The 13,428-nt window shown below is 34.7% G+C and overlaps 1 protein-coding gene across 6 annotated transcripts in view; it reads left to right on the top strand.

The window, feature by feature from the left end:
- The window catches only part of LOC107863339 (serine/arginine-rich splicing factor RS31), a 24,101-nt gene extending 17,071 nt beyond the window's left edge, over positions 1-7,030 (top strand). The window contains exons 2-7 of one of the 6 annotated variants that reach the window (XR_001672166.2): positions 2,805-2,945; positions 4,726-4,838; positions 4,935-5,167; positions 5,276-5,917; positions 6,050-6,194; positions 6,780-7,030. Coding sequence is in view for 4 of the 6 variants with exons in the window: in XM_016709221.2 (XP_016564707.1) it covers positions 2,840-2,945; positions 4,726-4,838; positions 4,935-5,167; positions 5,276-5,917; positions 6,759-6,828 (1,164 nt within the window). In the remaining 2 variants the exon portion in view is untranslated. Of the gene's footprint in view, positions 1-2,804; positions 2,946-4,357; positions 4,478-4,725; positions 4,839-4,934; positions 5,168-5,275; positions 5,918-6,049; positions 6,363-6,758 lie in introns of those variants that run through there. The other 5 variants (XR_001672167.2, XM_016709225.2, XM_016709221.2 and 2 more) reach the window with 5 other exon arrangements.
- The last annotated feature ends 6,398 nt before the right edge of the window (positions 7,031-13,428 follow it).

The following is a 13,428-nucleotide window of genomic DNA, read 5'->3' as shown; positions in this document are numbered from 1 at the left end:
CATTGAGTCAACTTCTTTTTAAACCCCACCCATGTTTCATGCAAGGCTTCATAGGCAGTTGCCTAAAGTTGCTGATCTCATCCCTCAACTGTAACATTCTGGAAGGCGGAAAGAACCTTTCCAGGAAAGCTCCTTTCAGTTGCCTCCAGTTTGTTATAGAATCGGGTGCCAACTCATTCAGCCACAGAGACGGTGGAAATAATCTCAGACCAATGGCATTTTGCCCCACTCCAGGATTATCAAACGACTTACAAATGTTGATGAAATTCACCAAATGCAGAGTTGGATCATCACCAGGTAATCCACCAAAGAGTCCTTTCAAGTTAAGTAGCTGGATCATAGTGCTGATGATATTAAATTTCACCTTAGGAACTAGTGGTGGTGGAATGATTGCTCTGGTAGCTCCAGCTCCATCCAAATAGGCATCATCTAAGGAAAATGCACAACAGGCTGTTGATGCATCCTACCTCTTGCTTGCCGATTCCGATTTGCTGGTATAACATTTTCAGCACGTCGCCTATTTGCAGGATCAACCAACTCATCATCACCCAAATCTTCATCGTCCGCATTGGGTACATGCTCTGGTAATCCAGCATTCTGTTGGTTAACTTGAGCATTAGCCAAAACAGCTAATCTTTCAGCTTCTTGTTGGTCAGCCATTCTCTCGATTAGTTGAGGTCCGGGTTGACAGGTAATAATGGTTCTCGTGACCTTTTGGTTCGTGGCATGTACAACAAATAGCTTCATTAGGAAACTTAATGAAGAGTCAATTATCACATACTTAATTGACAACCGTATTTCTCGGCAACTGCGCCAAAATTTGATACGCCCAAATTACACCTCTCTCATGAGAGAGTAAGCGGTCGTCGTCAAATATATAACCCAACTAGGTTGGGATCGAATCCCACAGGAAATATGGTGTTAATCAAGACTATTTGTGATTAAATCGACTACTAGTTAATAGTGTCTTTTGATTGGGGGGTTTTTATCAATCAATTGTTAATGTTTCAATTTGTTTTAGCAACTTAAAGTCAATATTGCAGTATTTCAAATCAATGATGTAGTGAAACTAGAGTTGTGATCACTATGAGTATTCACTCTTATCGAATAATAGTTAGATTCTCAATACTTGTGGGAAGCACCAAATTATCATTATCGATGATTTATCCAAGTGTTTTTCAACCTACTTAGATAATCGATTCCCTAATTCTTTCGAACTTAGGATACCCTCTATTCACACTGATTTTATCTCGAGTTGATTAATCTTGTTACAACATTGATCATTAGATGGAAAGTTTGTCTCTCCAAGTCCCCGTTGATAATTCACTCTCTTTAATTGATTTCTCAATTCAAGCAAACCAACATAAGGCTAGATCTATTGTTTGCAACCAATCGAAAACATTCATTACAAGAGAATTATTAAGATGATCCCACAGTAAATCGATTCTTAGCCAACTATTAAATCAACAAAACAATACTCATAGATCCCACAACTCCAGTTATGGGATTTAGCTCCTCATCAAATAGAAAGAGATAGTATAGATTAAATCCATAATTCAAAAGTAATTAACTTACAAAAGATGGAATTGAAAATTGTTCTCTTCCAAGTTCAATAGAGAATTCCCCAAACTAAAACAATAATTCGAAATCTGAATTCAAAATTAAGAACTCCAAATGTAAAAATTGCTGTTTTGGAATAAGTTCAAGACGCCTAATGAAAACCTAAGATTTTCTATAAATACCCATCATATTCAGAATTTGAAATTCAAAAGCCATACACCATAGCTGACGACAAAGTTGACAGCTCATCAACTTGTTGATAGCCTGTCATCTAAGTCGTCAGTTTGAGTCCTCAGCATCTATGTTCTGTCTTCAGGTGACGACTTCTACTCAACCAAGTCGTCAACTTGACTTCTTCAGCATATAGAATCTGTCTGTGGGTGACGACTTCCTCTAATAACTTATCAACAGGTTGACTACTTGTCACCAAAGCCGTCAACTAAATTTCTTCAATACTTAGCTTCAAAATCACTTCACCAAAAATGTTCTTCTTGTCATGGTTTTCATACATCTTGACTTTCCCTGCAAAATCACATGAAATACGATAAAAAACAACAATAGTTACTTAAGAACTTACAATTACTTCAAGCTAAAAGCCTTAAATGTGCTAACACAAAGCTAGCACATCAGGTATCCGTGGAATAGTCGAGGTGTATGCAAGGTGGAAAATGAAATTCAAGAAGAAAGCTTAGAGGATAGTTCGTTTAACATTTAAAATTTTTAAGATAGCGAGTTTCAAATCTTTAGGAGTATAATAAGTGACTATTGGTCTTGTTAATGAGTAATAGGTTTTTGAATTGGAATTGATGTCATTTTAAGATGACTTTATAGTTTAAGCCAGTGATTTTGTTATGAAAAAGGGTGTCGGGTGCCACAGGCAAAGGGTCAAATGATCCTCCCAAGAGATTGGAGTTTGATTTCAACTCAGTAAACCATCTAAAGCCAGTGATTTTTTACATTGTAAAAGGATCTATTGTTTAGCAGTTCATGTACAAACTGTTTCAGGTTTAGTTAATGTGATCTCACTGATAATTTTATGGATGGAGAACATCTCCTTTCTATAGGCTACATATTCATTTTAGCATTGGCTGAATGGAAGGGTGTATCTAAATCTGAACACAATCCATGTGCAGATGTTAAATGCACGGCTGCTCTACTACAATTAATCATATTAGTTATAAAGTTAGATGAAACTGTTCTTTTCATATCACCTGTAGCCAACACATCTACTTGTCTCGTCTCAGGTTTAGTAAGTCCGGGCATCTTCTGTTCAGGAAGGATGAGGCCAATTTTCTGTGGTAACTTCGATTTTGAGACCAGACAGTTTGAGCTGGAAAAGCTTTTCAGAAGATACGGGAAGGTTGATAGGGTGGATATGAAGTCTGGTAAGATTGTAACACTTCGTCAAGTTTCTTTCTGTGCCACTTGTCTTATTTCTAACCTTATTCTGTTATTTTCTCTTTTTGGATATGATATGATGGACCTTGTGGCGAGTTTAAGTTGTGGCGATAACTTGTTATGGACACTAACCCCTAGATTTATGGTGTACCATACTTGATAGATTTTTTGGTAAAATTATATACATCAACAACAACAAACCCAGTATATTCCCACATAGTGGGTTCTGTTTGATAAAATTATATATACTTGATTAATTGGTTCTTGTTAGGTGTTAACTACTTGTATGTGACACCTCCCCAACGAGGTCTTATTGTTTCCTTCTGTGTATCTTAGAATGTACTCCCTCTGCTCCTAAACATTTGTCATCCTTATTAAAAATAAATATTCATAATACTTGTCATTTTAAAAATTCAAGACATAATTAGTTGTTTGTTTCCACTTTTACCCGTAGTCATAAATATATACAGATATTAATATGTGCAGAAGAGAGAAGTATTAACTAAAGATGAGTAATAAATAAGGGTAATTTAGTCAAATTACTCTCTAGTTAATGTTTTTCTTAAGGGGTGTGCAAACAAAAAAGGTGACTAAGTATGTAGGAACAGAGGGAGTAATTCTTAGTACATGCACATCTTACTGCTAGTGAGTTTCTTCCTGCAGTAGGAGCCTGGGTGATTTCCATCTACTAGGGTGGTTGTACATAATCAGATTCATTTTCTGTATATTCTTTTATGTGTTATGTTTTTTTAAATATGGGCAATAAGTTCTATGGCATCAAATGGTCTGGCCAAGTGGTGTGTTTTGTCAATGGTACATCAATTATATATATACAGCTAAACAAAGTTGTCTGAAATCCAAGTAACACAGAGCTCACCACTATTGACTACCTAATGAGATTGGGTAAGATTATGTGAAGTCTGCGGCTTGTTAAGGTTCCTTGTAACAATGAAGCTGATGGTGGCAAAGTGATTGGGAGATGAAATATGAACATGGCTATAACAACTCTTGGCCCGTTCTGTGGTTTCACTGCTCAAATGACCACAATTTGGTCTGATGTGGGTGCTGCATTCCATCTTTACATTGTGGCTATGTTGGATGGGATATCCAGTCTGCTCATTTGGTTCAACAGCAGAAGTCTGTTGAGTTTGGTGGGGTATTAGGATATTTTTACCAAAAAAAGTGTATTTTTTAAAGTGTAGACCCCCATACTCAACCGATTCTTTGGCGCAGGATAACATTGCAATGTCCATACCCATTGCTGATGGATGGTGTCTATTGCGTTTCCTGATTGTTTCGAGAAGAACTCTCTGATCCATCATGTCATCACAATCACATATTATCTTCAGTTACTATTTCCCTCTATTCCTCGTGAATTTTGCCTTGCCTTCACTTTCAGACTTGTCACAATGCCGACCTCGAAGCTGAGGCAGCAGTTTAAAATGGAGAAGGCACTCTTTTACATTATCCCATCATGTGATATCCACTTTTCCCTGGCATCTTTAGTCCACTACTGAAGGTCTGTTGCTGATTTTAATGGTCAGAGTTTCTATATTTGACAGAGTGATTGTAATGCGATGAAATATTAGATGGTTTGCACATCTTCTAGATAGAGTTATTTTTCCTTAATTATAAAAAAAAGAGGAGGTTATCTTTCCTTTTCTTATTGAGCATTTAAGAGTAGTGGAATCCGTTGTTTGAGGATTCTTGTTATCACCAACTGAGTTTTTGTTTAATCTTCAGTTTATTTCTTGGATCAAACTTCAGGTTTTGCTTTTGTTTATATGGATGATGAAAGAGATGCAGAGGATGCTATTCGGGGGCTTGACCGAATAGAATTTGGCAGAAAGGGTCGGAGGCTTCGTGTTGAGTGGTCAAAGGTAATCCATTTTTGTGCCTTCAACCCCCACCCCCACCCCAACCCCAACCCCAACCCCAAACCACATGTTTATGCTGTGTTTTTCGCTGTGCTGCAGGAAGAACGAGGCAGGAAGCCTGAGGGTTCTAGTAAATCTTCATCAAGTGTCAGAGTTTGCAAGACGTTGTTTGTCATAAATTTTGATCCATATAATACTAGGACAAGGGATCTGGAAAGGCACTTTGATCCATATGGAAAAATACTCAATACAAGGATCCGGAGGAATTTTGCATTTATTCAATTTGAGACACAGGAGGATGCCACTAGAGCCCTGGATGCAACGAATATGAGGTATATGCTTTCATAAATTTTCGTTGGAATTGGGCATGTAGTTTCCAAATTTCCACATTAATTTGACCTAACCTTTCGTTTGATTGCTTGTTACATGTTTAAATGCAGTAAGCTGATGGACCGAGTTATCACAGTGGAGTATGCAATCAAAGATGATGATGATAGGAAAGATGGATATGGTCCTGGTAAAACCTATGATCGATCACCTAGGAGAGGTTATGACCGAAGCCGATCTCATAGTCCTTATGGAAGAGACAGGCGGAGTCCAGACTATGGTCGTGGTCGAGATCGTCCAAGTCCAGACTATGGTCGTGGCCGAGATCGGCTAAGTCCTGAATATGGCCGTGGTCGAGATGGGCCAAGTCCTGACTTTGGTCGTGGTAGAGATCAGCTAAGTCCTGGTTATGGTCGTGGCCCTAGTCGAAGTCCTAATCATAGGGAAAGGAATTCTGAGTATGGCCGTGGTAATAGTCCAGCTGTAGAAAAGGAGAGAAAGCCTGGTCATGGCAATGTCTGTAGCCCTAGCCTTCGCAGGGAGAGAACAAATCCAGGAAATGGCCTTATGAGCAGCAGCCCTTTGAAAAGCAGAAGTCCTGGTTATGGCAATAAACCCAGTCCTAGTCCTCAAAGGGAGAGAAGCGAGAAATATAGCCCAAATGCTTATAATCGTGGCAGCAGCCCAAGTCCTAAACTTGAACCAGTAGGAAGCCCTGCACGTGATGGGAGGGGAAGTTCAGAGCGATACAGGAGGTTTGCACCTTACTAGTTTACTTGCCTTTTGTGTGGCCTTCCTTTTTGGCGTCTCTGTGCTCCGTTGCCTGTTCTAAATTATGATATTGTCCTAATAAGTGTTGTACTTCAATCATTTTGCTGGTGATGCAGTCGTTCACCTCCAGCTCGGGAAAGATCGCGCTCCTAATTTGCTTGAAGCTGTTTTGATCCTAGGAGTAATGTCTGTAGGATGGTTATGTTGAAAGTGGTGCTTGTAGAATTACACCTTGAAGATGCTAGAGCATCAAAGTAGCATGTGGGTTTCAGAACCATTGTAATATACCTTGGAAAATTGATTTTGCTCTTGGAAGTGATTTAGAACTGCTACCTTGTATTATTTTTTTTCTGTTTACTTCATACTCTGTTCTCCATTTGATACTTATCTGGTAAGACACTTGGGCCTCATCATTCTTAGCTGGCATCATCAACAGTTTTTGTTGTCCCCCCTCTTCAGTGATGATTAATTAGTAAAGTTTTCATGTAAAACAAATCATTATTCGTATTAGTTAAATATGGGTGTTTAATTTTTAGAAAATTCTTTGTTTATTACAAGTCAAATGGTCGAGTGTAGAATGACTAGTTTTGTTGGAGCAGAATGAATCTAGAGGACTCATGTAATAGTTTGACATTGATCCACAAAGTTAGTTGTTTGATGAGACTATTGTATTTTTGTATGTCGATATCAATACTCATGCTAGCGGTAGTCAGTCACATGTAGAGGAGCCTACTTTGTTTATGTACTCTATTTGCAGAATGAGAGTTGTCTTTGTCTCATACAACTTAGTGTTTATCGACTAATCGTTCTATGAATCTCTCTTAGGTCTCATCTCTGCATTTTTAGGTGCCAAAGATCTTCAAGTCAGAAAAGGAGAAACACAACAGTACGGTAGCATTTCGGGAGCAATATGATGGAAATGTTACATATTGGTGAACATGGTGCACTGGTACTACACCTTTGATATAATTGCTTCAGACTTGCTAGTCTTGCTTCCTGGATATTTTTTCATGTATGGACCAACAAGTGTGGTCCTTAAATATTCTCAGTACGGACAGTTTTAATTTGGTGAGGAGTAAGAGTCGGTCTGTTATATTTGTGGCTGAATTATCATCAATTACCCTACCTTTAGCCTAGTGGGAGAATATGGAGCGTGGTCTGTTGGAATGTCTGAAGCAAGGTTTGGCAATAACTCCCATCATTAAACCTTTAAGCAACCAAAGAAAACTTGGATCTTTAAAGGGTGATAGGACTGAAAAAATAAGATTGGCCCCCATCTACGAGGGTGTCAACCTCAAGTAATTTTCATTATGCTATTGCTTTTCTGTTTCTTCGAAGAGGACAGGCCCTGTACTTTCCGTGATTTTAGCCATCACCATCCCTATTGCAGGGCCACTATATAATGCCTTGCCGTTAGAAGTAACTAAAAATTTTAAGTACAAAGTCAAAGTTATGACATGCCAATTGATCTAGAGTGGGCTTGGTTGGTTGGAAAACAAGTTATCATGGATAACTAATTTCAGGATAAGCTATCTCCCTATTTTATTCCAATCAAACATGGGATGAACTCATCCTAAAATTAATATCTCTCGTGCCAAATGAGCCCTAAAAGAGCTGCATACCTCATATTGAGTTGTATTCAACACATTATGAGAAAAGGTTTGTCTTCACTAATTAAACGTATATTTATCGCCCAGTCGAAAGCAAATGGGGTTGGCCTATTTTATTTTGGCATCTCTTAGAAACTAGGGAAACGTCGCAGCTGACAGACAATAAATCTTGTTCCTATTATTAAGTACCTAATGAAATGTTAGACCTCAATGGTCACATTTAACCTTTGATTCAAAGATTTAATTATATTCAAATCTCCGATCTCAAGAACCAAATGAGCTGATGAAGTCAGATTAAAACGCCAACGTTGATAGGAGAGACAAAAAAGAATTCATGTTTTCATACGTAAATTGCAAGTCCCACTTGTATGGGTCAAAATTTGGATTTGAAATTTGGACGTATCAGAAGGTGACGCGTGACAATCAAAGTCTTATCAGATCCAGCTCAGCGGGAGTTAACAGTGAGTACAACCTTAAGTCATATCCAGCAAGGTGTTCTTGTCCATTGGAGATCCGAAGCAAGATGCAGGCACATCTACCTGCGAGATAGCTAGACGGGAGCGTGCTAGCGACCGGTCTAGATAAAGCCCCATCGACAACCGTTTTCGAAAAATTTGGGTTTCAATCTGGCAGTTTCACAACCATGAACGTAACGGCTCAAATATGCCAATAGGGATCATTACGAAGGGCGTAAATCGTGCAAGACGTTATTATTGAGTGTCGAGACTATAATGTAACCTTACTCTCAAGCTCTGCTTTCTCGGTGACACACTGCTAGACACAATTCCTCAAGAGACCATTTAATAAGATTTACTTGATCTGTTCTACTCATTACCTGTTAATTTGTTATTCTTATTTGTTATTTTTTATTGCGTTCATTAGCAAGTCAAGAACATTCTATTTGGTCATCATCATAATCCATGTGCCTGAATCACTAGTTTATGGATAAACACCACTAAACTAATTAAACTTGTATGGTAATTGACATAAAGTCTCACTTTCCATGTGATTGATTGCCCTAAAAAGGGAGAAGGGAAAATAAAAGTAAGAAGTAACAACTGTTTCCAGTGAATTCCTAGCAATCAAATCATCATAAGCAAATGTAGCACCAAATGGCCTATTTTTCTGTAGGCATCTTAATTTGAGTCTTTGAATATGGGGAATGCTGCGCGCCTAACAGACAGTAAACCTTAATTTCTATTGAAATCTAGACGAATGTTGAATGTCTACTATTTCAAAAATTGATTAAGCTCATGAAGTCAGGCTAAGACGCCAACTTTCACGGGGAAGACAAAAAGAATTCACGGTTTTAGAAGTAAATCTCAAGTACCACTAGGCCACCACTCAACTAAACTAATACGCTTGACATAGTTTCATTTTCTTTGTTATTGAATGTCCTAAATTAGGAGAAGGAAAACATAAAATAACATCTGTTTCCAGTGGATTACAGGCTTTAGGTGCTGGAATATCCAGCTGCAAAATTGATTTACCCAAATTAAGGCCAAAGTATTTTTCCAAGTCTACCAATCAACCGATGGATGCGGCTAAAAAATTAAAGCATATCTCAAAAGAGACAAATTCCGTAGACTCCCATGCATGCACGCCCTAGTGGCGGAGCCATATTGAATTCAGAGTTCATCCGAACTCCATTCGTCGGAAAATTATACTATTTTTAGGGATCTGCTCCTCTCCATTTTCACTCTCTCCATTTTCCCCAAGTTCCTGTCTTGATTAGTGAGAATGGGTAAGATTTAATTATTCTAAAATACAACCCTAACTATAGTTTAGACAATAAATACATTATATATTTAGTTTAAAAAAATATTATGATCCCACATTTTTAGCAACATGTCCATAAATAAAACAACAAAAAGTTTTCTCTTCCTACTTTTTTCCTATGCAAGAATTTCATCTTTTAATTTCATTGTCAATTTTTTTTTTTAATTTTCTTTTGGAACTTTTTGTTTAACAATTAGCTATTTTATTTTCTTTAAAGTAGGTGAAATAACGTAGGAGAAATAATCGAATCTTTTATTTTAGATTAATTTTTTATCACCTTTTTTGGACCTTTATCTTAAAAATTAGATATTTTAATTTTTTTTTTTTTAAAAAAATAGGTGAAATAAAATAGGGAGAAAATGAGAAATCTCTCGTATTCTAAATTATTTTTTTTAAAAAAAAACTTTTTCTTTAACAATTATCTATTTTATTTTCCTTAAAATAGGGGAAACATAAGTGAAATAAAATAGGAAAACTTATCGGCTCTCCTATTTTAAAGAAAATAAAATAGCTAGTAATTATTAAAGAGAGTTTTAAAAATGCAATTAAAAGGTTAATTTAAATAGAAATTAAAAGATGAACCATGTGTTGAAAAAAAATTAGGATGAAAAGAATTTTTGTTGCTATATTTACGTACAAGATATTATGTTGCTAAGATTGTGGAATTACAATAATCTTTTAAAGTAAATATATAACGTATTTATTATCTAAACCATGATTAGAAATTTACTTTAAAATAATTAAATCTTACCCATTCAATTTGAACTATGCCATATGTCACCAATCATGATAGGAACTTGGGGAAAATGGAGAGGAACCGTATTCCCATTTTTACATGGTCAGAAATATTTTTATGTATATATATAGTACCTGTTGAACTTCCTTTGACTAGTCCATATATTTACTTCTGAACTTCCTCAATAAAAATTCTGAGTCCGCCATTACACGCCCCATGCAAATATCAATTTCACTATTTTTGATTAATTTATATATCCAGCATCTTAATCTTTGGTTTCAGACCCCATTTGTTTGATTCTACGCAGATAACAAAACCGGTTTGGCTCTTACTACAAAAAGGACAATCCAAAAGATTTTCCTAATCTTAGGTCCTTCCAATAAAGGGCCAAGTCAAAAAGAATCAAAAAGGAATTCTTAGTCTATTTTGGTAGTGTTTGCTAAGTTTGTTGTGTTGTGAACAAGAAAATTAATTATTTTCAATTTCCTTCGTTTCAATTTATATGAATTTATTTGACTAAATAGAATGTAATTCAGAAAGAAAAATTTTGAAACTTATAGTCTAATTTTAAATACATGTCACCCTAATATGCGTGTGGATACTAGATTTTTTAAAACTTGTAACTGTGTTCTTAAATATGTTATTATATTTGGTTGGCTATAAAAAATTCTTATTATGCATAAGAAGAGAAGTTTGAATCAAAGTATTCCTAAATGTATAAATTTGATTAAGCTTTTTTAAACGGATGAAAAAAGAAAACATGTTTGCATAAATTGAAACGTACTAAAAAGAACAGTGCAGTAGTATATATCAAACTTCGCAGAAGAGAATTGATAATTAATCGCGAGTGTCCTTAAATCCGTTGGCCTATGTTTATTGAGAGAAGCCGTGGGATTATACTTTAGAAGCAGTGTCATTGTTCGATTATATCTTAGAACTGAAACAAGAATAAACATTGTTATAATTAAGTCCACGATCACATGCGTGCTTATATTGTTTTCTTCGTTTCAAATTAATAAAGAGTAATTAAAGTGTAATACTGTACTACTATTACACGATTAAGAAAATTTGATATTTGTGTTTTTCTGCTTTATGCACGTGATTTTCGTTTCCACTAAATTTGCGCGCACAATGCGTGTGTAAGATTACGTGTTAATATAGTACTAACGGTTTTGTTCTTAATTAGCTATAACAGTTAATAATCGCTCCCTTCCGTTCCGATTTTATTGAAATATCTATTAAAAAAACAATGATTGATACAATGAATTTACCATATTATCCTATTAACTAATGCTTAGTAATAGGATTGGAAAATAATTTGGATAATAACTTATTAATGCTAAAAATAAAACAGAGAAAATAATTAATTGTCTTTTCTTGATTTGTCTAAAATGACAATTTAAAACGAAAATAAAATTAGAAAAATTGTAACAATTAAATCCGAACATAGTTAGTATAATGTATGGATTCGTCATAACTTTGTTGTTAGCATACTCCCTCTCAAGGATTCACAATTGAAATTTCAAGAGTCAATCAAGTTTTTTTTTAACAATTTTGTTTATGTCTTTTAAATATTTTTAGATGTTAATTATTGTGGTTTGTAGTACTTTTGAAAAAAACTTGAAAATTTTATATCTGAATTCACGATCAAAGTTTAGAAGTTTGAATCTCGATATTTCAACTCTGTTATATAAATTTAGATAAAGGCCGAAGTGACAAATCTAGAATTTTCACTAAGGAGATTTGAAAAATAAAAAATGCAGTGCAAAGAATATAAACTTAGAATCTGAAAGTAAATTGTGAACCCCCTAAGTCATTGCGTCAACCTCTAGTCTTATGTTTGAAGTACTCAAAATCAATATATATCTCTAGTCTTATGTTTGAAGTACTCAAAATCAATATATATATATATACACGTAAAGAATAAAAAAAAAATTATATATACCATATAATATTTGGTCGAGAGAGTTCGGATAAACACCTGACACCCCCTAAATGCGCCCTTGACTGGGAGTATTAATCTTGGAACTGTTCATTTAGCGACGAGATAAGGTTAGTAAGAAATGTTGAGAGATTCGTTATTCTCTTCGTTTGTCTTTTTGATGTGGCATTGTTATCACATTAAGTTGGGAGATAAGCCTTGTCTTTGAAAAATAACATAAAGTATAAATCTCTTATCTTTTTTCGAAATCTTCTTCACTTGTCTTTAACTTGAGCTAGCAAGAGATCAATATATGAGCTAGCAAGGTTTTCTTTTATCGTCACATTTAACTTTAAGACCATATAGCCGATGAGTAAGAATTTTACACCTAAGTCTATCAGGATGATTGCATTCACCTTTTCTTTAAGTCCAAAACAATGCATGCTTAAGTTAGTGGGGTGGTTGTTTCAGCGTGTATGATAATTAGGATGATATCTATGTATACTCTTTAAGTCTTTATTGTTTGACTTAGGTCATAGAATTTTTGTTGGACTATAATGCGCAATATAATTAATTAGGTCAGTAATGAACATATATTGCTAGTCTTCATTTTCTAGAATTCGGAAGGGCTTTACATGCATTCCGTCTCATATTAATTGACCATTTTTCTGTTTACACTCAAATTAAAAAATTATAAATAAAGAAGGTAATTTTACTAACTCATTTCTTAAAAAAAATTTCAAACAGGTGAACATTTTCAAAAAGAATTAAGTGTAGGATAATATGAAAAAAAATTTAATTAATACTTTTTTAATTTAGTAAAGGTGATCAACTAATATGAGACAACTACTTTTAATAAAGTGAACAACCAAATACGTGGCGGAGGAGGTAGTATTACTCCTTCAGTTTCAGTCAATGTGTCATTTCTTTTTAATATTTATAAATTTATCTAAAAAAGAAAAATATCATACTTTTTCATAATATAAAAGGTAATTTAGCTTGAAAATTTTCAGTTTGCCACATAATTAAATAATTCATATCCATATAAATATTTATGATTTATTTTAGATCATTAATTACAGAACCTTTTTTTCAACTCCACTCGTAGTTAGATATTATATTACCTCCATTTTTAATTGTCCACTTTTTTATTGGCACAAAAATTAAGAAGCAGTAAATGATAAGGTAATTTTATCATATTATCCTTTAAATCTAATAAATTTAATGCTTCGAAAAATGCATTAGATAATGAATTGTATTTAATGTTAATGATAAAATGGATAAAAATAGATAAATTATTCATTAATTTTATAAATTAGACAAATATTATTAAACATCTCAAAATAAAAAAATAGTCAAGTGAAGATAAACGGAAGTACTTTCCTTCATTCATATTAAGTGATGTTTTCGCTTGGACACAGAAAATTTACTCACTTTCGAAAGCAAGTA

Source organism: Capsicum annuum, chromosome 3, assembly GCF_002878395.1.
Source record: "Capsicum annuum cultivar UCD-10X-F1 chromosome 3, UCD10Xv1.1, whole genome shotgun sequence".
Taxonomy (NCBI): domain Eukaryota; kingdom Viridiplantae; phylum Streptophyta; class Magnoliopsida; order Solanales; family Solanaceae; genus Capsicum; species Capsicum annuum.
This window is presented reverse-complemented; position numbering and strand designations above follow the sequence as displayed.